The sequence below is a fragment of the Lissotriton vulgaris genome, chromosome 9, assembly GCF_964263255.1.
Source record: "Lissotriton vulgaris chromosome 9, aLisVul1.2, whole genome shotgun sequence".
Lineage (NCBI taxonomy): Eukaryota > Metazoa > Chordata > Amphibia > Caudata > Salamandridae > Lissotriton > Lissotriton vulgaris.
Window position 1 is genome coordinate 1,164,863,323 of NC_141697.1, and position 26,255 is coordinate 1,164,889,577.

General features: G+C 47.4%; 1 protein-coding gene across 1 annotated transcript in view; it reads left to right on the forward strand.

The window, feature by feature from the left end:
* Positions 1–26,255, forward strand: part of ITPR1 (inositol 1,4,5-trisphosphate receptor type 1) — a 1,666,678-nt gene that overhangs the window by 1,380,843 nt on the left and 259,580 nt on the right. The window contains exons 52-53 of the mRNA XM_086939209.1: positions 15,700–15,875; positions 18,314–18,478. Coding sequence (XP_086795335.1) covers positions 15,700–15,875; positions 18,314–18,478 — 341 coding nt within the window. The remainder of the gene's footprint in view (positions 1–15,699; positions 15,876–18,313; positions 18,479–26,255) is intronic.

A 26,255-nucleotide genomic window follows, 5' to 3' on the forward strand; every position in this document is an offset into this window, starting at 1 on the left:
TGTACCAAGGACACAGTGACCATGGAAGGCCTCTAAGGATTGCAGCACCTACCGTGCCACCCTTCAGGGCCAGGTACGTCAACACCCACGCACTGCTATTGCAGGCTGCGTGTTTTGGTGCAGAGAAAAGTAGTCTATTTGGCACACATCCCTGTGTGCAATGCCATTAACCCACTGCCTGAGGCCCCGACCTGTACATCCCTTTAATGCCCCTAAATGTAGTATTTAGGAGCAACCTTGAACCTTGCCTCCTGAGATTCGAGGAAGAAAGGAGGACCGAAAAGCCACGATGCCCCAGGAAGAAGACACCTACTGCTTGGCCCGAGCCTTTAACCTGCTTACAGTGAGAACCCCGGCGAGTCCAGCAGTCTACAACGCCGGGAGGACCTGCCCAGCACTCCTCTAACATACTGTCTTCCATGAGCACTGGATTTGCTAAAGCCAAAACTCTTCCAACCCCCCAGAATTTGGATCCAGGAAGCTCCGTGATTCTGCACCAGATGCCCACGGCCCGAGTGGCCCATCACCACAAGGTCGCACCAGCGACCCTGACCTGGGATCTCATGATCCCCGACCTCCCTCAAGCTTCAAGACAACACCTGCAGCCTCATCCTGAAGGGACCACTGACCGCGCCTGGTGCTGGTAAGAAGACTAGACGCTAAAAAACACCCCTACACCCGACGCCGTACAGCCTTGGATGGCTCAACTGACAGTGCCCAGGCATCCCCCAAGAATCCAACTTGCCTCTCCAGCCAGTGGTCACCTTCAGGAAGTCTCCCTCCCCGAGCTGGTAGCATTTTTACTGAACCCAAGGTCTCTATTGGAATCCACAGGGTCCCCAACATCATCTTGGCACACTGCACCGGCCGCCCCTTTGCTGCTGTTGGAGCAGTTTCTGGCCCCTGCAGTGCTGACCTTAATCCCAAGGGCTTTGCTCCCTCTGCCAAGTGGCCTGCTCGCAAGCAGTTTTAACAGAAGCCCCCCTTAGCCCTATTGTCTAACATTGGGCCTCCACACCCGGCCGCCCCATTGCCGCTGGTGGTGCAACTTGAGTGTTTACCTAGACCTTGGGAAACCCACCTCTAGCCCCCAAAACTCCCACTCATGAGTCCAGTACTTACCTGTGAAATTGCTGCCCATTTTTCCTCCATAAGGACCAATGTTACATATTTTTGCCTCTAAAAATGTTTACTGGTGTTAGTATGGAAAAAAAAAAATTGTACTGCAAAACTTTAAAAGTCTTAGTTACCATGTATTGTGAGATCCCAGGCGTGGTATCTAGGCATACCCCCTAGAGTAGTTGATGTAATCTAAAAGGACCCCAAAGGTAGTTGAAAAGTAATTAGTGTGTAATTTAAACTGCTTTTTGATCCAATTCCAACCTGTAACAATTGCAAATTTGACCACAGCTGCATTTCCTTGTAAAGTCTTGCATTTGAGAATATATGTTATTTAGCTGTGCTAAGTCCTGCTTGGTTCTTAAAATAAAAAATAAGTATATATATTTTTTTATAATTACCCAATTGGTATGGATTCAGTCGGAGTGTGTGCCATCAGTTTTTTTTTAGTGAATACAGTAAATGCTTAAAACACCCTCTGCATAAGCCTTACTGCTCACCCGCACTAACAGTAAGAGCTGTTACTTTTACGTAATTAAGTCTCTGCTATACTTCTGGGGACTCTATACCTTTCTTTGGATTAGTATATACACAGCCAGCTTCCTACACTTGTAGGGCTTTTAATGGGACCAATCCCCGGAGTTTGGCTCTATATGTAGTGGCGGTTACAGCTTTGCCCCACAGACCTCAAAAAGGGGGCGAAATTAGATGAAACAAGGTCTTATTTGCAAATTTTGGAATTGCTGCTGCCCTGTGCTTTAGTAGGAGTACTTTTGGTAAGCTGTGAACCCCAGATATTTGCACTAGAAGGGGGAATGCCAAGGTAATAAAAATCTAGCAATTTCTCCAGCTCCTCCCTTTATGTTATTATTGATCCTCTAAAGCCTCTCTGGGGTTGGACAGCCATAAATTTGGTATTACTTGCGTTGATTGCAAGTTCATGATCTAGGCAGAATATGTTAAACTTACACAAAAGAGTCTCCAGGCTCTTGGGAGTTTTTGATACTATAAAGTTTTGTCTGCGAATAATAGGGCACCTATTTCAGTTTCCCCTCTGGAACTGGAGGGATGTTAATAAAACCCAAGAGGTAGTCGAAGCAGCCATTTATAAAAAGCAGAAACAATGTGTGGGGAAAGATGCTGCCTTGCCTGACTCCTTTTGCAACCTTAAAGGAATTGGGGTTTTCCCCATTTGTACCCCATCTGAATAGAGAAAAATTATTGTGGTGAAGCCTGACGAATACATGGAGATTAGGGAAGCCCAAGGTCACCTAGTGAACACCAGAACGTATCCTTAGGGACCATATCAAATGCTGCTTTGAGATCGGCAAACGCTGCATAAATGCTTCCCCTTTTTATGTCTACTTCTTTCCATCTTATTAATTGAAACCTAAAAACCTGGTCAGTTGTGCTAATTTTGGGGCGAATTTTATTTTCTTAAACCTAAAAAAGGAGCTTATCTAATAAAACCTTGCAAAATATTTTTGGGGAAGAATCAATAAGGCTAATTGGGCCGTAGTTGATTGGGTCTTTGTGCCTTATGTATGGGAATAAGCTCTGCCCCTTTCCTTGAGGATGGAATCCCCCCCCTGCTAAAATGGCATTAAAACGCGCGTAAGGTAGGGTGCCCAAATTGTCGGTTTGCACTTCAAACCGTAATTCGATCTAGCCCAGTTGCCTTTCCTGCCTTCTGAGATCTATTCATCAGTAATTTCGGTTACAGAAAATACCCATCCATCTTTAATAATTTCTAAGCCAAATGACGTCTTGCGTGATGTGCGGGGCACCATAGGATCAGGGTAATCAAGATTTTCAATGGTTAGAGGGATGCTACTATATAAATATTTAAAATGATTCACCCAATGTTGTGTGGAAGAATGTGTACTTCCTGCTTCATCCTATTTGTCTTGGCACCATGTGCCATTATATACCAGAAAACTACTTGGTCCCCTGATCATGTTGCATACAAAATATTATTCCAAATTGCTGTATATCATATCAATTTTGCATGTGTAAGAACTAGTTTGCTCTAGCTGACTTATCCTGCGAGAACCCTCTTTTAAGGGCACAAAGGAGATTGGACTTAGCTGACCTGCAAGTCCTGCCTTCTGAGGGAGATTCTTGCATGGGGGAGGTTTAGTAAAGAAGCTAATTTAGAATTTCTAGATCATGTCAGAGGCTTCCTCTCAATTAGCTATGTAAGACACAAAAGGGACTAGATTGTGATAGAGTAGGGCGTACTTGGACTCATTGTCCATAATGCTCTTCCACTTAATTCTCCTCAGATTGTACTGACAGAAAGAGCACCTCCAAGCAGTTGAGGACTCACACTCCCCTGTTTGTCACTATCCATAAAGGAAGAGGCGAAAAGGGAAGTGGTCCCTCTCGTATCTAAAGCAAACACAAGGAGATGAACGGAGTGCTGAAACGTTTGAGACACACCCCCAGTTTCAGATCTGGGTTAAATCCATCATTATTCTTTAGCTCACTTCGCCACCCCAGTTCAGACACAGCCATATGCAAATCAGTCTTGACCCTGTGCCTCATGGGAACAGTCCAGCCCGAACTGTGAAGCCAGGTCTTCTCTGTGTCTCACTTTGCCACTGGATTCAAGCAAGACTGGCAGATGAGGGGTGTTACCCCGAAACCAATCCCAGGATGCTTCTTTACGGTCCAGGGAAAAGTTTCAATGTTCCGTCCATCTCCTTGTGTTCACTCTCATATCTAGGCAGGACTTCCATGTCAATAAGATTCCCCCAGGACTGAACATCTAATTAAAGTAATCTATAGGGCTCTGGTAGGTATTTATTTTAAAAGTAAGATGCATCTCCAGATCAGATTTGGTTCTACCATTACATGCCCTCAAACGGCAACTCGCACAAAGATACAGCAATCGGAGGGTAGCCAGTGGAAGTGAGGATAAGGATGGCTTTGAAATTTGGGAAATGGCCCAATATTGGTCTTCCTCTCCTGCTATTTCATTATAGAGTGAAGATGGTTCAAAACATGCGTTAAAACCCCAGCCACGATCACAACTGTTTCTTCCTGTGATAAAGTGGAAATATAATCAATCAAAAGTTGGAGGACAGGGGAATCCGTTGTTTTGGACACTCCGGCTGTATACATAAAAAGAGAAAATGTTTATCGGGCGTAGAGATCTCAATACCAAGCATGTCTGGTCAAATGAGAGAATTGTCTAACACGGTCCCCGAACAAAATCTTGACCCAATTTAGCAAACCACTGCCTGGTTAAGACTTGTTCGCTGCGATGTGGAACGTTTTAAAACCCTGCCTATAGATGTAGGGGAGATCTCCTAATCTTGTTGAAACATGTTTCTTTCTGCTGTTTCCATGAATTCCCCCCAGTCCAAATGAACAAGAGCAAGAAATCATTGTCAAATTGTTCATAGGAATAGAGCGTATTACTGCAGGGATCTTGGATGCGAGACACCGCCGACATCTACTTCCCCTTTAGGATATAATCATACCTGTAGCGGTTTTCATAAACCAAACTTTCCAATGTTCATATAAAAGCCTTAAGGCACTTGGTGCGGTGAATCTTATTTTACTGAGCAAACATGCCTACATCTTTACCTGTTTAGTGTACTTCATCGGCAAAGCATGTGTCCTTAGCATAAGCAGAAGCTTTGCTTTTTGTCTTAAATAAGGTTTATTTTGTAAACTGCAGCAAATATCACCCTTCAATTGTGCAGCCTGGGCTTTTCGTTAGTTTCCCTGGATCATCCCACTATTCAGGACAAAAGAATCTCCATACAAAGCCACCTCCAAATCTTTGTAGGCTGTCCTGGCTGGTTTGCTTCATAAATTTCCTACATTGCTTCAGCCTCAACACATATTACCATTTTTAACTTTGATTTCCACTCCAAAGTAGTTCTAATGCGCTATCCAGGATCCTGCAGACTTTCATTGTGACCATAGTTTATCCTTTATGTAGCTCCTTTCGCTGCCAAGAGCATTGCTTCCTTTTCATTGCAGCTCAAACAATCAGGACATCTTCCACTTTCTTTATCACACACCAACATGTTCCTCCCATTGACCACTAACCTGAAACCCATGCTGCTGGCTGAACCTGCCACCTTTCTCCAGCATGTTCCCATGATGCACTGGGCCAGGGACAGACTGATTTGCATATAGCCAGGTTCTGAGCTGGGATGGGGCAGTGAGATAAATAATGGTGATGGATCAAGCCCTGATCTTTGGACTGGGTAAGAGTGGTCTGCTCAATTCAGACACTCTGTTCATCACCACCCCCTTTTGTAAATCGATTTTGGCCACTATAGGTGTGGCAGGGTATACTCAGACATGAGTCCCTTTCTCACTGCTCCATCAGGATTCAAGCAAGCCGGGCCGAAGAGGCTGAAATGCCAGAAACCGGTCCCCGGTAGCTTGTCTCCTTTCTGGTAAAGAATTGGCTTGGTAGTTTAGTCTGCCCTGTTCCCATGATGCACTGGGCCAGGGACAGACTGATTTGCATATAGCCAGGTTCTGAGCTGGGATGGGGCAGTGAGATAAATAATGGTGATGGATCAAGCCCTGATCTTTGGACTGGGTAAGAGTGGTCTGCTCAATTCAGACACTCTGTTCATCACCACCCCCTTTTGTAAATCGATTTTGGCCACTATAGGTGTGGCAGGGTATACTCAGACATGAGTCCCTTTCTCACTGCTCCATCAGGATTCAAGCAAGCCGGGCCGAAGAGGCTGAAATGCCAGAAACCGGTCCCCGGTAGCTTGTCTCCTTTCTGGTAAAGAATTGGCTTGGTAGTTTAGTCTGCCCTGTTCCCATGATGCACTGGGCCAGGGACAGACTGATTTGCATATAGCCAGGTTCTGAGCTGGGATGGGGCAGTGAGATAAATAATGGTGATGGATCAAGCCCTGATCTTTGGACTGGGTAAGAGTGGTCTGCTCAATTCAGACACTCTGTTCATCACCACCCCCTTTTGTAAATCGACCTTTCTCCAGCAGGCCAAGCTTTTCATTGCCCTCCCTTCTGGTATGCCGATTTCTCTCTCCTTTTCAGGTGCCACCGACCCTTTCAAATGTTGCCTCCTTTCTAAAAAAACATTTTTGAACCTACTACTGCATACCCCTGTGTCTCCTTCTGTTAAACTGTTGAAGGGTTATATTCCGTCCACTTGCTTTGTGCTGTGCTGTACTCTTGCATAAGTGTAAGTGTGTGATAATTTGAATCTGCATTACATGCCAGGAGGTATATCCAAAGTCTGTATTTGTACACTAAATGTATTCGTGCAGCATAAGCTTTAGGCCTAACATGGGGCCTTTTAGTAAATGGGTTTTTGATTTCATTTGGGCAAATCTACCAGAATAATGTGTGAAAAATTTCATGACACAATACCTCACCAGCCCATTAATACCGAGCAGTTAGGCTTCTGCACAATACATCATGTAGAAAACGCTGTCATCTATTGATACTTGATATAGCCATTTATACTCCATCCTTCTAGACCTCGCCACCAGTTCTGATCAGGTTGATCATGGCATGATCTTGATTACTTGCTAGTTTGGGGTTCACTTTGCACCATATTGCCCTCATACTGTTTGTTGACTGACTGTACTCTGTGCCATTGTGTTCCAATAGCTCAGCAGGCAAAGTGCTTCCAAGAGATTAAGGCCAAGCAGTGATAGAAGTGGGCGGGATCGGAAGGGCACTGCGTGCCCCTACTTTTACAAATTATTTCAGTCCGTTCCCCTACTTCTTTCTTTCAAAAAACAGTCCCGGGACGACAAACGAAAACTTTTTCATTCAGCTTCCAGGGGCTGCTTGCACTTTTCGGTTGAATTCCAGAGACTGCAGCAGCCCCTCCCTGAGCTCTCAGACTGTGGGCAGGCCATTGTCATTCTGATTGAGGCTGATTATCCCCTTTGGAATGACAATGACCCCGCCCTCTCTGCCTTTAGCATATCATGTGCCAGTGAGATCAGAGTTGGTGATTACAGAGGAGCTTTCCCCAAACAGAGTACTGTGGGCAATTTGCCCCCTTGTGTAATTTGTTAATGTTGTACACAGAGTAAACTGGGCAGGAGCAGTGACGGGACAGAAGAGGCGACAGGAAAGGAGTGGTAATGGGGCAAGAGAGGCGACCGTGCAGAAGAAGTAACGGGCAGGAGAAAGGACAGGAGCGGCGAAGGGACAGGAGCGGCGACGGTACAGGAGCGGTGATTAGGCATGAGAAGGAGCGGTAACCAGGCAGGAGCAGTGAACGGATAGGAGCAGTGAATGGGACAGGAGCAGTGAAGGGGGCAGGAGCAGCAGTAACTGGGCAGGAGAGGCAACAGGAAAGGAGAGATGAGTGGGCAGGAGCAGCAGTGACTGGGCAGGAGAGGCAACAGGGAAGGAGAGATGAGTGGGCAGGAGCGGTGACCGGGGCAGGAGCAGCAGTGACTGGGCAGGAGAGGCAACAGGAAAGGGGCAGGACCGGTGACCGGGGCAGACGAAGTGGACGGGGCAGGCGAAGTGATTAGGCATAAGCAGGAGCGATGAATTGGCAGGAGACGTGATTTGGCATGAGCAGGAGCGGTGAATTGGCAGGAGTAGATAACGGGCAGGAGTAGTGAACGGGCTGGAGTAGTGAACGGGCAGGAGCACTGGTGAGACCGGCCCACTTAAAGCCCTGCTGCTACCCTACTTTCTTAGATCTTTCCACCAGTAATCTGTGCCAGTGGCGTCACTAGGGGTGGTGTCACCCGGTGCGGGTAACTCATGGTGTCACCCCCTCACAACTTACCGGATGGACCAACTCACCCTCTGCCTGCACCATGCCCCCTCTGTCTGCACCATCTCTCCCTCTGCCTGCACCATCTCTCCCTCTGCCTGCACCATCTCCCCTCCGCCTGCACCATCTCACCCTCTGCCTGCACCATCCCTCCCCCTCCGCCTGCACCATCTCTCCCTCTGCCTGCACCATCTCCCCTCCGCCTGCACCATCTCCCCTCCGCCTGCACCATCTCTCCCTCCGCCTGCACCATCTCTCCCTCTGCCTGAACCATCTCTCCCTCTGCCTGCACCATCTCCCCCTCTGCCTGCACCATCTCTCCCTCCACCTGCAACATCTCACCCTCCGCCTGCACCATCTCGCCTCCGCCTGCACCATCTCTCCCTCTGCCTGCACCATCTCCCCTCTGCCTGCACCATCTCTCCCTCTGCCTGCACCATCTCCCTTCCGCCTGCACCATGTCACCCTCTGCCTGCACCAACTCCCTCTCTGCCTGCACCATCACTCCCCCTCCGCCTGCACCATCTCTCCCTCTGCCTGCACCATCTCCCCTCCGCCAGCACCATCTCCCCTCCCCCTGCACCATCTCTCCCTCTGCCAGTACCATCTCTCCCTCTGCCTGCACCATCTCCCCTCCGCCTGCAATATCTCACCCTCTGCCTGCACCATCTCGCCTCTGCCTGCACCATCTCCCCTCCGCCTGCACCATCTCCCCCTCTGCCTGCACAATCTCTCCCTCTGCCTGCACCATCTCCCCTCCACCTGCAACATCTCACTCTCTGCCTGCACCATCTCCCCTCTGCCTGCACCATCTCCCCTCTGCCTGCACCATCTCCCTCTCTGCCTGCACCATCCCTCCCCCTCCGCCTGTACCATCCCTCCCCCTCCGCCTGCACCATCTCCCCTCCGCCTGCAACATCTCACCCTCTGCCTGCAACATCTCACCCTCTGCCTGCGCCATCCCTCCCCCTCCGCCTGCACCATCTCCCCTCCGCCTGCACCATCTTCCCTCCGCCTGCAACATCTCACCCTCTGCCTGCACCATCTCCCTCTATGCCTGCACCATCCCTCCCTCTCCGCCTGCACCCCGGGGCACTGCGAAACACAGCCGATATTACAGAAAGCGATTTCTTTTAACTACAGTATTACTTGGAATTTGTCATCTGTTTTTGTCTGTGGGAATTTCAATCTTGGGAGCTTTCTGGGCAATTTTAGTCCATTGCCTGCCTGAATTCAGTGACTAGCAATACCGAACCCTCTCATTTCAAGTAACCTCTTCCCTTCCCAGAAAACTGTTTTTATACCCGAGAAGTGTTTCCCTTTGACTTATATATGCCCATTCAGTTTAGCACTTCGATCTTTGCACTGCGATGATTTTTTTTTGTGCTTGCTTGTGGTGTTTTTCACGTGATGGTTGGAAAGTGAATTGCTTTCCTTTACATCATTAAGCTCCTGCCGGCCGCAGACTGAGCTGTGTTACATACACAGCGTAACTGATTGATTGATGGTGTCACCCCATGTCAGGGGTGTCACCCGGTGCGGTCCGCACCCCCCGCACCCCCCTAGTGACGCCACTGATCTGTGCGCCACAGCACCTCAGTGCACCGTCGGATCTAGCCAGGGGAGCCGCACACCAAGTACAGTTTGGAACTGATATGAATTTGGCCATTAATCATGTCTTTCTGAGGCACAGAGCTCCAGTTTCACTCCCTGAGCTCTCACTGGCCAGAATGTGATAACGGAATCCAGTCAGCTGAGGCAGATGAAAGAAAACATTTCAGTCTGTAGTGTGCAGTTAGTTTCAAAGCAGAGTGATGCTCAGGGGTACTTGTCTTTAGTTATCACTGCATCAAATTAATGAACTCACAAACACCAGTTGCATGCCAAGTTATAAAAACATGCACAGGCTATCTGAACATTCTTAAGAGGGAGGCAGGACATCTTCATTAGTCAATGCAGGTTGATGTTTGAGTTCATTCAAGTTGCAGAAGAAGTGAATATTTTGATTCTTATTTAACTAAAAACAAATTAAATTTTCCATAAGCAACTGTCACAGATCAGAAGCAGAAGACTGAAAGCAATGGCATTCGTTAGAAGCACAAGTTCAACCCCAAGGGTCAGAACCTAAAGGGAAGAAAACATAGGCCAAAAGTCCGAACAAATGCAAATAAAGTGAACTGATGTCACTGATGCAACAGAAAGTGGAGGCCCAAACCAAAAGAATCAAAGTCCAAAAATATGGCCAAACCGGGGTGACAGGAAAACATTTTTTTAAAGACACTGTGTGGTGGGAGAGACCTAAGAGGGATGCATCTGAGAGCTTAGGGAGGAGCTGGCAGAGCATTGATGTCATGGTCATCTGGGAGCTGAGAGAGAGGCACAGGCAGCACGCTCTTGTCATCTCAGACCCCAAAAAGATGCTGAGAGTGCATTATTGGGAACTAGGAGCAGCTTGCTGTGCATTAATGTGAGCCCTGAGCTCTCCTGGCAGCTACCGGGCTCTCCCCACACACCCTCGGCTCAAAGGGCAGGAGAGAGCAGACAAAGTTCATAGACGAGGTGTTTCCGCAGTGACAAGGGGCGTGGTCGTCTACCCGAGACACACAATGAAACTGGAGGCATGAGAGCCGAGACAGATGGCCTGAGGACACGAACGAGGGAGGCCTGAGGGCACGGCCAAGAGGCCAGAACGCACAGTCAGGGGGCATGAACACGGACAGGAGGCATGAGACCGCATTCATTAGTCTGGAGTTACGAAGGAGCAGACAGAAGACGTACACAAAATACACTCGTAAAGAGGAAAGAGTTGAAATGGCGCGAGCTAGACAAGGGTTTACCTGATACCATTAGACTGGAGGTAATAATGTTCAAAAAATAGAAAAAACTTGACTGCAGATGCAGACTTCTCTATCAATGCACCCAGGATCTGAAACAACATTCCTGTATCTCAGGGCCTCACAAACCCTGCTGAAGAATGAGCTAAAGACGCCCCTTTCAAAGAGCACTCCATTTATTTATTTATTTATTTTGCAGATTTGTAGAGCGCATGGCTGCCCATGGGCGTCCCAGCGCTGATAAACAAGAACCTGGTGTGACATGCCTTATGGGAAAAGCCATGTTTTGAGTGCTCTGCGGAATGAGAGAAGGTTAGGTTGGGCTCTAAGGTTTGAGGGAAGCGAGTTCCAAAGTTTAGCCGCGTTATATGAAAACAGTCGGCCGGGGCCTTGCCATGCAGAATCTTGTGGGCCGTGCAGAGAGCCTTAAATTGAATTCTCTCTTGAATGGGGAGCCAATGTAGGGCCTTCAAGGAGGGTTTGGCTGAGCAGCGACAATGGGTTCCTGTGAGGATGCGGGCTGCCGCATTTTGAGCCGTTTGAAGTTTTGCCAGAACTTTTTGGGGGGCCCCCAGATACAGGGCGTTGCCATAGTCCAAACGGGATAGTACAAGGCCGTGGATAAGGAGTTTGCGGGATTGTGCCGGAAGCAAGGGTAGGATTTTCCTTGCTGATCTAAGCAGGCCGTGACAGGTTCCAGCGGTTTTCCGCGCTTGGGCTGAGAAGTTGAGCTCTTCGTCTAACCAAATGCCCAGGCTCTTAATTTCTGGTTTGGGCACAGGGGGAGGGCCCATGGCTGAAGGCCATACGGAGATGGAGCTGTGTAGAGATTTGTTGCCTAAGAACATTATCTCAGTTTTTTCGTTATTTAGCTTGAGGTGGGAACTGCTCATCCATTTCGTTATTTCGATTAAACAGGTGTGGAGGTTGGGAACGGAGTGGTCTTGCTGGTTTAAGGAGACCACCAGTTGAGTGTCGTCAGCATAGGTCAGAAGTTTGATTCCGTAAGGGGCGACGACTTTCTCAAGGGGGGACATATAAACATTAAAAAGGGTTGGGCTCAGAGATGAGGCCTGGGGTACCCCGCAATTGATAGCTGTAGGTCTGGACGTAAAGGTGCCTTCTGTCACCTGGAAGGATCTGTTTTTAAGGAAGGATTCTAACCAAGCCAGAGCCGTTCCTGCAATTCCAAGATGACTGAGTCTTTGGATCAAGATTGAGTGGTTGACGGTGTCGAAGGCAGCGCTGAGGTCCAGGAGGATCACTGCCACTGATCCCCCTGAGTCTGTGATCTTCCTTGCCTCTTCGACTACCGCCAATATTGCAGTCTCGGTACTCTGGCCAGGCCTGAATCCCGTTTGGGAGGGTTCCAGTAGTTTGTTAGATTCGAGGTATTGGGAAAGATTTTGGTTAACATGTTTCTCAGCTATTTTGCTGATGCCTGGGAGTAGGGAAATTGGCCTGTAGTTGCCGAGTTTCAGTGGATCAAGGTGAGGTTTTTTGAGCAATGCTTTCACCATTGCTCTTTTCCAGCTGGGAGGGACGATGCCTAGGATGAGTGAATTGTTGATAAGTTTTGTCAGATAGGGTAGAATAGTAGGTCCGACTAGTTTCAGAATATTAAGTGGAGCAGAGTCAGTTGGACTACCACTTTTAATGGAGTTGAGTAAGAGGAGGGTAGTGTTAGTTGTAAGCGGGGTGAAGGCTGACAGCTGAGTGGTAGATACTATTGGTGGTGGAGTGGGCGGGTTGAGGTCCGGGAGGGCTGTAAGGGCGTTCAGAGGGGTAGGGGGAAGTGATTTGATTATGTTGACAATTTTTGAGTTAAAAAATTCCGCAAGTTCATTGCAGCGAGTGTCTGAGGGTTCAACCGGGGAGGGGACTCTGGTATTTTCAGGAGTTTCCTGGCTATTAGATACGTTTCTCGGGATGAATTGGTGGATGATTTTATTTTATCCTCAAAGTAGTTGATTTGTGCGGCTTTGATTGCTTTTTTGTAGGTGAGAAGAGTTGTCTTGTATTCGGTTTTCCTGGTGTGGTCAAAATTTTTCCTCCATTCTCTTTCTGATCTCTTGCAGGCTTTTTTTAGGAGCCGCAATTCATCAGTGAACCAGGGGGAGGTGGCTTTACTCCGTGGATTACAAGAGATTTTTTTGGGGAGAGTTTTGTCCAGGGAGTTGCCTATCCATGCTGAGAATTCTGCGTCAGCACTGATGGGGTTGTTGTCGAGTGCAGGCGGGGAGCTCTCTAGATGTTGTTTCCAGATTTCTACATCTAGTTTAGACCAGGATCGTGAAGGTTTGCTAGGAGGGGCAGTGGGACGAGGAGCGCGGGTGATCTGCCAGTTTAAAGGGACAAGGAGATGGTCAGTCCAAGGGACTGGAATGGGGTCGAGGACAGTAAGATCGTTGATGTTGGTAAAGACCGGGTCCAACAGATGTCCTAAGGTGTGAGTGGGAAGATGGCCTAGTAATTTTAATTGAAGGGTTTCGAGGTCTGCTATCAGGTCAGCAGTAGGTTTGACTTCCTTTTTGTCAAAATGGATGTTCAGGTCACCCAGGATCAAGCATGAAGAGCTGGTAGCGGCCAGAGTGTAAGAATGCTCCGTAAGGGATTCGCAAAAATGACCTAGTGGTCCTGGGGGGCGGTAGATGAGGAAGCCGGATATGGATTGACAAGGGGAGACCTGGATGGAGAACATGACGTTTTCGCAGTCAACAAGGGGACTGCCTTGGAGACGGCATGAAAACTGGTCTTTATGAATTATGGCAATGCCCCCCCCCCCCTTTCCCTTGGGGCGATCTATACGATGAATGAGGAAGCCTGAGGGAAGGGAGTTGACAATGTCAGGGTCTGAGTCCGGTCCTAGCCACGTTTCTGTTAGAAAGAGCACTTCTAAGTTATAATTTTCCAGCAGAAGATGGATTTCTGTTGAGTGCTTGGGGAGAGATCTGCAGTTAATAAGGGCCATTCGTATAGGGATAGGGGAAGGCAATTTAGGTATAATGGGTGTGAGTCTGTATGGGCAGTGGGAACAACGGCTAGGAGGGTGGTCAGCGGATAGGCCATGTAGGCATGAGTCGTGTACCTTTTTATTGAGGTGGAGTAGTTCATCCCTTTCAGATCTCCGTGTCTGGTTGCTGGATTTAGTAGTATGGCTAGGCTCTGCGCTCTGCCTAGCGCGGACGAGCGCAGACTAGCTTGCCTTAAGCGCGCCATCGTCGCGCCCGCTGCGCCATCGTCGCGCCCGCTGCGCTCGTCCGCTGCGCTGCCTGCTCTGACACATGATTTATAGATGGAGATGGTGCTTTAGAGGGGTGGGCGTGGCCACCAGGGGTGGGCGTGTCCCGTGTCTCCTCGAGGCCGGTGATGGCGGCTTGCGGGCGATTTCTGCCCCTAACAGCGTTAAGATCTGCTGTTTTTAGAGATGCAAGTAAGTGCTGGGGAGTTGGTGCCAAGTGAGATAAAAGCAGTTTTACACAGGTTTTAAAATCAAATTTCCGTTTCTAGAGGGCATGACTCCCGGCTTTCCACCTCAGGAGGTTCGTGTATAATGCGGCGCTAGAATTCAGTGCTCGTATTTATACTTAGTGAGGGGAGGGCGTGGCCACCAGGGGTGGGCGTGTCCCGTGTCTCCTCTAGGCCGGTGATGGCGGCTTGCGGGCGATTTCTGCCCCTAACAGCGTTAAGATCTGCTGTTTTTAGAGATGCAAGTAAGTGCTGGGGAGTTGGTGCCAAGTGAGATAAAAGCAGTTTTACACAGGTTTTAAAATCAAATTTCTGTTTCTAGAGGGCGTGACTCCCGGCTTTCCGCCTCAGGAGGTTCGTTCCAATGCAGTATCAGTTCGGTTCTCTGAGAACCCAATGTCCCTCCAATCAGTTGTTAATACTGCATGGGCTCCGCAGTGGAGTGGATAGATTTACATCTATGATTCGATCTTCATCGACTTCATCCCAGTTATTTTCAGGGAGAACAATTGAAGCACTCCAGAGGCAAGGCTTACCACCCCCCAACCCCCAGCTACCACTCCAAAAAAGTAACCTAATGGGGAGCCAATGCCCAATAGGTCACAGGAACCACGGGTCAAAAAAGTTTGGGAACCACTGCCATTAACTGTCCTCTTGTCAGCTCATAAATCCAGCAGTGTGTGAAGGAAGTGGTTTCTTGATCACTGTTTATGGATTCGAGCACCAGAACGGTCACTCCAGAGACCCAGATTTCATCTTCTCAAACAGATGCAACACCCACTAATTGGCAAAAACTCTAATGGTGGATCAAATCAGCTCACTTTCACACTTTTTAAAAAGGATTGCATATCATGGGGCAGAAGAATCGAACGTCAAAATGCAATGACAAAGTCACAATTTAATGACTGATGCAAATGTTTTTTAAAAACATCCTATTTTACTAAAGTACTAGAAGAACTATGTGAAACGGCTTTGCTATGACTACAAATTAAAACATTTGTACATCAATGTAATCAAACTCTAATGTAATACAACTACTTAATTGACCAGAAGTATCGCAGCTTGCTTTTCAAAGCAAGGCGATAAGTAAATCAGACATTTAAACTCAAGTCACTTTACACTCAACCTTTTAGCAATAGCAGGTAAAAACAAACAGCACACCAAGGTACTTTGGCTTATAGAGCCTACATGAAATGTACCAATGAAGACAAATGGAATGGGCAGAAAATATACAGTTTTTAGTCTGCAATTTCAAGAAACGCGCTGACTCCTGCATAAACCCAACATGATCCCAACTTGGCATCTGCTCTCTAAGAATGATGCTTTGACTTCCTCTCCCTAGCTGTTGTGATAATGACCAGTTTGTGTCCCCTTGTATTCCTTGCCATCTAACCTATGGCTAGCTGTTTCAATCTTCACTGAGTCATTGCTCCAGTGTCCACACTCTAGGTTGACTGCATTCTTTGAAAGTGCTCCAAGGACCTATTTAAGATGCTGAATCATTCTCTTGTTGCCTTCTAGGAACATTGGATCCGCACTTGTCAGGCTTGCTCTGGACTGCCATGTTGATATCGCTGACTATAGTCTTGGTCCTTCCAAAACCCCATGGAATCCGGGCTCTCATAGCCTCCACCATTTTAAGGCTGATCTTTTCTGTGGGTCTGCAGCCGACTCTATTCCTTCTGGGTGCTTTTAATGTAAGTATGAAGCAACTTTTCAGTTATTTCATAGGCCAGTTACTTTAAATGATTTTCAGCTTCTGCCAGTCCATCCTCTTCGCCCCTCTCCACCCAGTTCACCCACCCAAGTGTAAGTGTTGACTTCCCCAACATCATTTGTGTAGAAGTCTTTTCTACCGATGCACAATTAGATGTACTTTTCCCCGAGGCAAAGTGTAGCAATGCTTTGGTTGGCAATCACTAGCAGGGCTGATTGAAATAGATTTTCTACCCTAAATCTGTATCACCCAGGCTCTCAATTTATCTGAGGGGAGATAAAGTACACGCTGTGTAATGAAAATGACCGAGGGGGTAGATGGCAGGTGTGTGTGTGTAGGGGGGGAGGAGGGTGCTTAACAGTACATTGCCATGCTTTGGACGAGGGACAATTTATCCTCTGCAGTTGAGCAGCTTTTGTTGCTTGCTCGGACCTTTAGATGTTTCCATGCTGGTGGCGCCTAGGAAGCTAGCTACTCTTTTCTTGCTATAACAAGAATCCTGGCATATATCGGTGATACTACGGTATGTTCTGCGAGTACTGTCTGCTTTGGGAAAAGCACTGACCTGGTAGAGAGTAAAACTGGCCCTTCTCGGTGTCCTTTAAGGGTTATCCTGAGGAGATGTCCTTTCTTGTACTATAAATATGGTTGCTGTGCAGGCACTCTTCCGTAAACAGCGAGGGATCCGTCACTTCCTGCTGGTTTCTTCAATCAGTGCAGGTTCAGGATGGCTTGGTTAGTCCTGATGTCCTAGAAACTCTCTGGCCCGGCCTTTCCCAGGAGTCCGCTGCTCTCGGACTGGTGTCCCTCGTGGTCCTCATGTGGGATCCAGTTGTGTTTACACTCATTTTGCCCGGTGTGTAGAGAGATGCTGGTGCACACAGGGGGGCGGCACCCGCAGTATTCTCCTGACCTCTCCGACTTGTCACGGCGCCAAGGGGGTGTATGTCGGCACTGGTGCAGGCGCCATTTCTCTCCTTCCACAGTGGCTTGCGAGTGCAAACAGTATAACTTGAACAGTGGGCCTCTCTTCTCATTAACAGAGATCAATACATTTCCATCTAAAACGTGCCCTACTATTTTTATATTATTTTGTAAGTGCCAACTCGAATCACCCGGCTGAAGAGCACTGTACAGTGTTTGTGAGAGAAATACGGGCAGAGTTTCACTGCAATAAGTAAGAAAAAAAAGAAATTTCACGTCTGTTTGCTTCCATGCACTGAGCATAGTTTAAAAGCAAACGAACGAGAAAACAATTTACGCAGATTAAATGAGCAGCAAAACATGTTTGATAGTTGATGAAAGAGGTGAACTACATTACATTGAAAATTCCTCTCCGCTCACGGAGTTTGCAGAGTTTTTCTCGCTCCACGTAGAGTGCGGAGTACTTACTCTACGCCTGTTCGCATTGAGGAAGCTCCTGCTAGAGTAGAACGTACGTAAGAAGCAACACCTATTGCGCTGTGTGTGGTGCCGTTTGCCCTGATTTTACAGCACGGAACAAACACCCAGCTCTAAAAATCAGAGCGACATATTGCATTCTGCCGCTTGATGAACCCCTCTAGCACTGTGGAGTGTTTTGGGGCATGCGGAAGCCTGGACCTCCACCCAGGCCTACTCATAATCTAGTAGCTGGTGCAGTTGGGCGAAGGTAAGACAATATCATACAGAAAATTAGTAATCTCTATGTGGTGTAGATCAGAAATTGCATGAGTGATAAATACTCACAAACGAGTGGGGAAGTAGAGAAAGCATTAGGACATTAAAATCTCTTTAGTGTGGAGAGAGGAGAGGGTGAGATGATTTCGGTTCTGCCCACCCTATTGTAAATTCAATTTCTCTTTCGTTATGGACTATAGAAATTTACTTGGCATTCAGGAAGATTGACCATAGAGTTCTGCAAAAATAATGAAGTTTTTTCGCCAGAGTTGTTTTGGCCGCTGCTGTATTTGGGGGCAAGAAGCAGTTTGGCCAGTGTGTGCTACAAGAAATGGATCCAGGCATTTTCCATGAAGTGTTTGTGTTCAGCGTGCAGGGGCTCTTGCTTTATAGAGTCCTGGGTTTCCTCTAGTCAGGTCCTTCTATTTAACCCTTGAACCAGAATCCGAGTAGATACTACTTCCTCACAACCTACTCTAGAGGGCTCTACCTCCTGTTCTTTGAGGGTAATCTGCATACCAGTTCGCTCTTCATTTGTGGACAACCTGTATCCACTCTCTGGCACCCTTTTGGACTCTTACATCGGCCTTTATATTTCTGCTTTCTCCACTTGACTACAAACTTAGTGTGAATTTCTTCACTCAATGAAGTTAGGCCCCACAATGCATCCTCTAGTTTGTGTTGGGCATCTTTTCGTTTGTGCCTTTTTGCATGGCTGGTGTGCTCCCGCGCTAACACTTATGCTGATTTCCCTTGCAGGTCTGTAATAAAATAATTTTCCTGACGAGTTTTGTTGGTAACCGGGGGACCTTCACTAGAGGGTATGGAGCGATGATTCTAGATGTGGAGTTCCTGTATCATCTCTTGTACTTGATGATCTGTGCCATGGGCGTCTTTGTCCATGAATTCTTCTATAGTTTGTTGGTAAGTAAACTGCCCCTACCACCATAACTTAATCTCATTACATTGCACTTCAGTTTATCACCCCTCTTCCCCAAGGAAACAACCCAACTTTAGGTCTTGTCTTTGCATGCCAACCTCTTCTCAATCCCTTGTCCCATCACACACATTTGCACTGTTTATTGAGCTCCTGATTGTACCACACACTTAGAGAAATGAAATGTGTATATACGCAACTCTCCCTTTTGTGACTGATGTTTAAAGCAGTTTGTCCTTTTTTGGAACAAACTTAAGGCAGTTAAAAACCAAAACCATGTGTAGTTCAGGGAAGCTCCTGGTATCTCCATTAAAAAGTCAAAGTGCATTTTCTTTCCTATGGTGTTCTCTAGGTGTGCGAACATGCTGTGTACCATCTGTAGTGAAGTATACCATCCATTGATGGGTTGAGGAATTTGTCTTTTGTATGCGGAAGTCGCATATCCTATCTATCCCATAAAGGTGTGGTCATGATGTTTGAAGCAGAAGTACTCAATTATTGAGTATCGCATATTTCTGATGGATGCTTCTAACTGCAGATTCCTCACCTTGTGAATATTCTGCCCAAGCGTCCGACTGGATCCAGTGTTTTAAAAGCCACACTCCTATGCGCCTGTAGGCTTCACCCGATTATGGTTCCTCTCTAAAAGTGTTATGGCAGAAAGCATTGAAGTTGCCACCAAGGCGTGCTGATGTCCATTGCCTTTCTTCCAGCACCTTCACACACGTATGTGAAACTCTACACCTTTAGTCTTTAACAATATTTTTCACAAAACTCTTTTAACCAGTGTGCAAGGGAAATATGTCGCCTCTCAAAACAACCGGGTTTAAACCTTGTAGGGACTGTCTCAAACAAACTTCTCTGATAGACCCCAACAACGTATGCTTGTGGAGCCTGGAGTCAGAAGACAATGCAAGGACCTGCGACAACTGAGCCCAAATGAATTTAAAGGCCATATGAGACCACAAGGAGAAACACGGTCACCAAACTTCCGAAGAGACTGCACTGTGACCGGATGAAATTGAAAGGAAAATCTCATTCCTGTGTGATGGATACTCTGCCACTCAATTTGCAGAGAGGGTACAGTGGTGTCAATGTGCCACAATCTCGCTCCCAGAGCGGATCCTAAATTTAGTTTCAATGCAACCCACATTTCTGGGTGTGTCAGCGATGTCGGAGCAGACTGAGACCATCTACGAGGCAATGCTAGGCATATTTGCACCACTTCTGGTGCCCCAAGGATTCAGAGACCTCCAGTCTGTATTCTTACCGTGAGTTTGTCCTTGGGGCAGTATGTTCCTCTTAACCTGCTTCGAATACCACAGCAGCTTTGGTAAAGACTATTTTTGGCGCCACTCCGAGCCAGTTCGTTAGTGATCGATGCCAGTGCTGATGCTGGCAGGGCCGGAGTAGGATCCACCACTCGTAGTCTAAGACAGTGTTCCAATTCCCACTGGAAAGCAATTAATAGGCAACACTTCCGACTGTGACACATTGGTGAACAGAAGAGCTCATACATTACACCAGCTCTTTGGTTTAGACTTTGATAAGATCAGCTTTGATTAAAGGGACATATTTGTTCCACAGTATGATGAGGATAATTGGTATAAAGAACTACAGGATGCCAGTGGCCTGGACACTGCCCAAGACATTGCACAGTACTCCCCTCGTACTGCAAGAGGAGAGTGCTTCTTACACCATTGTCATGCGAAGGGCTGCACCATTCCTGGAACTGCAGCTCCCTAGCATGGAAGTAAAGACCAACATATTCACGGAGGGTCTTAAGCCTGCCCAGGCCCAAGATTTGTCATGTTCACATTATGTACATGCATCACAAATTATTTGAGCACTACAAGCCAAATCAACAGTAGTGGCATGACTGGAGTTCCTAATCCTAGGGCCTTCCTGGTCGTGATGGTTGACAAACAGCTGATGGCAGCCAGCACGTGTTTCGTTACATGAATGTAACTTTTTCAAGGCTTACTCTCTGTATATGGGAACACTGGTGTGGTACTGGGCCGTTTGAGCAATTTTTCTGGACGCGATACTTGATGTAATAGATCAAATCTGAAAGTGGTATGGCGTATAGTTTCCCTCTGGTATATTAAAGATTGGCATGGAAGGTAGAAGTAACTGGAGAAGCTCTCATCAAAACCTTAGAACAATCTCTGCAGTGGTGACTGCTAGATTGCGATTGGATCAGTGCCAGACCCTTCTCTTTATACCTCTCCTAGCTGACAGTGGTGACACATTACTACTGGGCTGGAAGGCAATCTGCGAGAGGTGGTGGTCAGAGGACAATGTTGCCCGGATGAAACCTCCCTCCAGATCACCTTAATGGAGTAACATGGTGTTCTCTTCCAGGGGATCCTCATCAATAGTCATAAGCACATGAATATTCCCGCCCATGCGCGGGACCCTGGAAACACACATATATATGAGAAAAAACATATTTGTAGCCCTACATATGTGTATATACACCTATAAAAGCATACATGCTGAACAATGCTGCAAGAGAAGTCTTTGCACATAATTAAAATCCAATAAATCAGGGAGATAGAAAGCCTTTGAAAACTGCTTTATTATACAGCAGAAAATGGAATCCTGCAAGGAAAGTGAAAACATTTTCAGCACATAGGCTGCATTGTAGAGAAAACAGTGTAGAAAGCGGAAAAGCTAACCCACATAAACAGTAAGAATAAACTGGGCACTGTGCCTTTAAGGCAGCCATGACCCCTAGCTTCCATCAAGCCTCAGGGGTGACAGTTAGGTCAGTTGTTCTTTCTGGCTCCTTCTGACAGGACCCTGGTCTCTACAGCTCTACTTCTTCCTTTTTACTTAGACGTTTTTTCAGTGTTGAAGTACTTTTCAACAGTTTTTGAAGGTTTTGGGCATTGTTTTCCACACAGAAATGCCTTCCCTTTTTGATCCTCGCCCCTCCTGTGGCAAAAAGAAGGCAAAAACAGACTCATTCGGTCTGTATTTTATGTTTGCCTTCTGATCATGATCCTCACACCTGCCAGCATTGCCAGCTCCTCTCCAAAAGAACTTTGAAGGACAGAGAGAGGATTTACCTCTATGGGCTGGTAGAGAGAAGATCTTCCTCCAGAGGCAGGTCACCGCTGAAGGAGAGAGCATCCACAAGTAAGATCCCAGTGTGCTCTCCATCAGCGTCTGGCTCGGAGCCTCGAATCCCTTCTTCAGCATCGAAAACGTGATGAAAAGACCATCGACGGCGGGCTCACCGTCGAGAGAAGACCAGTCGTTGTCGAGGATCACAGGTACGTCGATACCTCCACCGTCGTCGGCCAGGCAGTGATCCCAGTATAAGAATTGGCTTGGTAGTTTGGTTTGCCCTGTTCACATCATGCACTGAGACAGGAACAGACTAATTTGCATGTAGCCAGGTTCTGAGCTGGGATGGTGCAGTGAGCTAAAAAACGGTGATGGATCAAGCCCTGATCTCTTGACTGGGTAAGAGTTTTCTGCATCATTCAGAAACTGTCCATCACCACCCCCTTTTCCAAAAGCGATCTCCGTTGGTGCGGGCTCGCACAATGTCGAGAGACAGGTCTCCGTTGTCGCGGCGGCATTCGACGTCAAGGCATGCTTTGTTGTTGCAGGGTCACCGGCGATCGACATCGAAGCATAGATCTGTCGTCGTCAACCAGGCGATTGTCGACATAGTCAAGCTCCGCCGTTGCATGTTTATCAGCGACCGGCGTAGGAGCATCCCTCTCCGTCTACATCATCCAGACTGTGTTCGGCGTCGAAACAGGTACCATCACCTCCGTCGGCGTAGAGGCGACGTTCGACCTCGAGGTCTAGATCACCTCCGGTGTCACATTCGACGTCGAGGCCAAGGACGTCTACGTCGAGGGATCGTTCGACTTAGAGGAGGATTTCTCCGTCGAACCGGTCATCAGGGAGATCGCTGGCACGCTCGCTCTCAAGAACAAGATCTAGAGGCTCGAGGCATTCTGACTCAATGTCGAGGCATTCAGAAAGACCAACGTTGAGGAGATGTTTAGGATCCAGAGTCTCTCCCATTATGGAGACACAGAGCAGATCAACGTCAAGGCCCTCGCCAGCGACATCTCATTGATCTTCACGCCGGAGGTCGCATTTAAGACAATGGGCTTCTTCGCATTCTATCGGAGGTTCCCCACAGACAATTGCGTCATCTCCCAGTGCATCCATTCATTCCAAAGAACCTGCATGTTTTCCTCCAAGAAGTTCTCAGAGGAGGCAGAGATCCCCTTCGGTGCATCTCTCTCCCAGATGGCTGCAACCCCTACATCTCTGGAAGCCAGCATCGGCAGGTGCTACGCAAAGGGCAGCTGAATACTCAAGCCCGTTGCATAGATCTCCTTTGCAGCGATTGGTGCAAGAAGTGGACAAGTCACCTAACACTCGCACCTGAGAGCACCGGGGGAGATCCCCTGATCGACGGCCTGCACATGGCCATCGCAAAAGGAGGCGTACACCATCTTGGTCGTCATCAACGCACTCATCTAAGAGGGATTACTCTCCCACCCTCACAGATAGTCCGCCTAGCAGAGTGTCACCCATTGACGACGTGAACACTTTCCATGATGTGCTTAACAGGGGGGGCACAGAAGTTGGGCATTGCCATGGCCACTACTCAGACGACTACGTCCATTATCTTTGAGACGCTACATCAAAGATCTGTGTCAAGACAGCTGCTCCCCTTGGTACCGGGGGTCATCGAACCTCTAATGGATGTTTATCTAGCTTCAGCAAAAGCGGCTCCTGCACGTATTTTAAAGAAATACAAGCCGGCTGCATCGGATCCTCTATTTCTGAGATCGGATTTTTCGGAGACTGGGTTCGCCTAATGGCGATGTCGTATGTCGAAATAGTTCTGTTTACTTGCCCGCAGGTTGAGGGGATGGGCTTGCTATTCTAATCATGTGCTTAGGACTATTGATGAGAATTCCCTGGAAGAGAAGATTTGTTACTTACCTGTAATCCTAGTTCTCTTCCAGGGGTATCCCATTCAAAGTCATAAGCAACCCACCGCCTCCCGGGCAAGTGAACATGATACGTACATCGGTTTTCTAAAATGGTCTGTGGTTATCCGCAAAGAACTGACCTAACTGTCACCCCTGAGGCATGATGGGAGCTAGGGGTTGTGGCTGCCTTATAATTGCACGGTGCCAGTTTATTGTTACTGTTTATGTGGGTTAGCTTTTCAGCTTTCTACACTGATGTTTCCTCTACAATGCAGCCTATGTGCTAACAATGTTTTCACTTTCCTTGCAGGATTACATTTTCTGCTGTATAATAAAGCAATTTTCAAAGGCTTTCTTTCTCTCTGCTTTATTGGGATGCATTTATGTGCAAAGACTTCTCTTGCAGCATTGTTCAGCATGCCTAAGGAAGGCTGTGTTGTATGCTTTTATGTGTGTGTATATATACATATATGTAGAGCTACATATATGGTTTTTCACATATATGATGTTTCCGGGGTCCCGCGCATGAGCGGGAATATTCATGTGCTTATGACTTTGATGAGGATACCCCTGGAAGAGAACTAGGATTGCAGGCAAGTAACTAATCCGTTTAAGCCTTTCTACCAAGCATCAAAGGGAGACTAGTAAAACTCAGACAACACCCCTGCTATGTAATATTGCAACAAGAAGGGTGGAGTGAGGTCTTTGGTCCTGGGACAGAAGCCTCTGCATCTGTGGAAGTGGCTGGCTTGTCAGGCCATTTGTCTAGTTGTCAACCATATGGCGGGACCGCTGAACGCCAGGGTGACCGGTCTTTGACGCCCAACGGATCACTAATGGCAGCTGCACTCTGAGGAAGCACAGGGCATTTTCCTTCTATGTTATGTGTACTTGTAAAATGCTGCATCTTGTCCAGGATGGTATTCTCAAACTGATGAATAAGTGCTGGGAGGTTCTGTCCCTTTAGGGTCCTATGTAAAGAGCCACATTTTCAGTTTATTTCTGAATTATATGATTCAGCTGTTGGCTCGGATATGAACATGGAGTACGTTCCTTGCTTTAGGAGTCGGGTATGAGAAGGTGCAGCTGTCTGCTCTGGCTGCTTGGTTGCTGGTTACAGTGGTGAGCAGGTGGTTTGCTGAGCGGATGTGTCTAGTGAGGGTGTAGAAGATAAAGCAGTTCTTCAAACGTGTGAGGTTTAAATTGTGTAGAGTTTTGTGTGTGAGTAATTTGAACACTAATGTTTGTGTTTGGGGAGTCAGTAGAGGTCTCAGAGGTAGGTGATGTGGGTACATGTAGGGAGGTTGGTTGTGAGTTTTGCTGCTGTATGCAAAATGATCTGGAGCCGCTAGGTGAGCTGGGTGGAAATGTCAACATAGACTGGGTTTCTTTAGTCTACCTTGCTGGTGATGAGTGCTTGGGTCGTTGTTTGGTAGGAGAGTGGAAGCCAGATGAAGATTAACCTAAGACCATAGAGGGTTTGGAAGCAGGAAGAGGTGACAGATATGTCTTGGCTGACTATAGTTTGTTGACCACGCTTCCCTTGTTCTTGGCTTCTCTGCATGTGGTGAGAGTGGAACCAAGTTTGTATGGCCACCAGGCTGAGGACCATAGAGTTGAGTCCTTTCTGAATAGTACTACCTCCGCCTTGCCAGAGTTGAGGTTGAGTACATTTATTTTAGTCAGAGGGCAACTTCTGACATGAACTTTGCTTGGGTGTTGGTGTCCCTGGGGAGGTAGAGGATGAGTTGTCATCTATATATGAGATGTTGATTCCAAAGGTTTGCATCATGCTGGTTTTTGCGGCCATGTAAATATTGAAGAGCGCCGGGTGTGAGTGATCATTCCTAGGGGACTCTGCACATCAGCTCGTTGGGCTTGGAAGTGTAGGGAGCTAGCTGATGTGTGTGTGTGTTCGGTGAGAAAGGATCTAATCTATTGAATGACTGTTCTACAAATTCCTGACTGTGGAGGCGTTGGTTAAGGACAACATGGGGGACTGTATCGAGACAATATTGAAAGTTCAGAGAGGTTGAGGAGGTCCCTTGTTTGCTGTTTCACTGGATTAAAGTTAGCCTGGCTGATGAGGCGTGATACCACAAAACGGGTCCCAGGATGCTTGTTTTTGGTCCAAGGAGGACCTGGCTTGGCAGTTTGGGCTGGACAGTTTCCTTGAGGAGCAGGGTCAAGATTGATTTGCTTATGTTTGGGTCCCAATTGGGGTGACGTAGTGAGTAAAATAAAGATGGATTTAGCCCAGATCTCCTGACTGGGGGTGAGTGTTTGATTTATTCAACATTCCGTCCATCATTTGTTGCTGCAGCACTGTATAGGTTAGCCTGCCTACAAACCCCTTATTGACCAATGGCATTGGTATCTATTCACTAAGTGAATAATCTGCAGTTGGCAGTATCCATCATAAGAATGTTACTTATCTTTGAAAACGCTCGTCCTGATGTATACTTCTAATTGCAGATTCCCCACTGCCCTCCCATCATTGCCTTCTGTGGAAACATCCGTCTCCTATGACGTTCCTAAGTTGGAGATCTGCACACTGGTCAAGCTAATTTGCCCCTGGGCTCTGCATCCGATAGTGCAGGGAAGCATTTTAAAGAAACTGATGTCAGACCTCCTGGGTAGAGCTGATATGTGACCCTGCTAGTCGGTTCTGATGTGGAACGACGTCTGTCCAGAGGTGTACGACGCCACCTACCAGCACGCAGGAGTACTGCTTTTAAGTTTCCAAATCCACTCTGACCTATAGGAGCATATTTTCAAGGTGAGGACT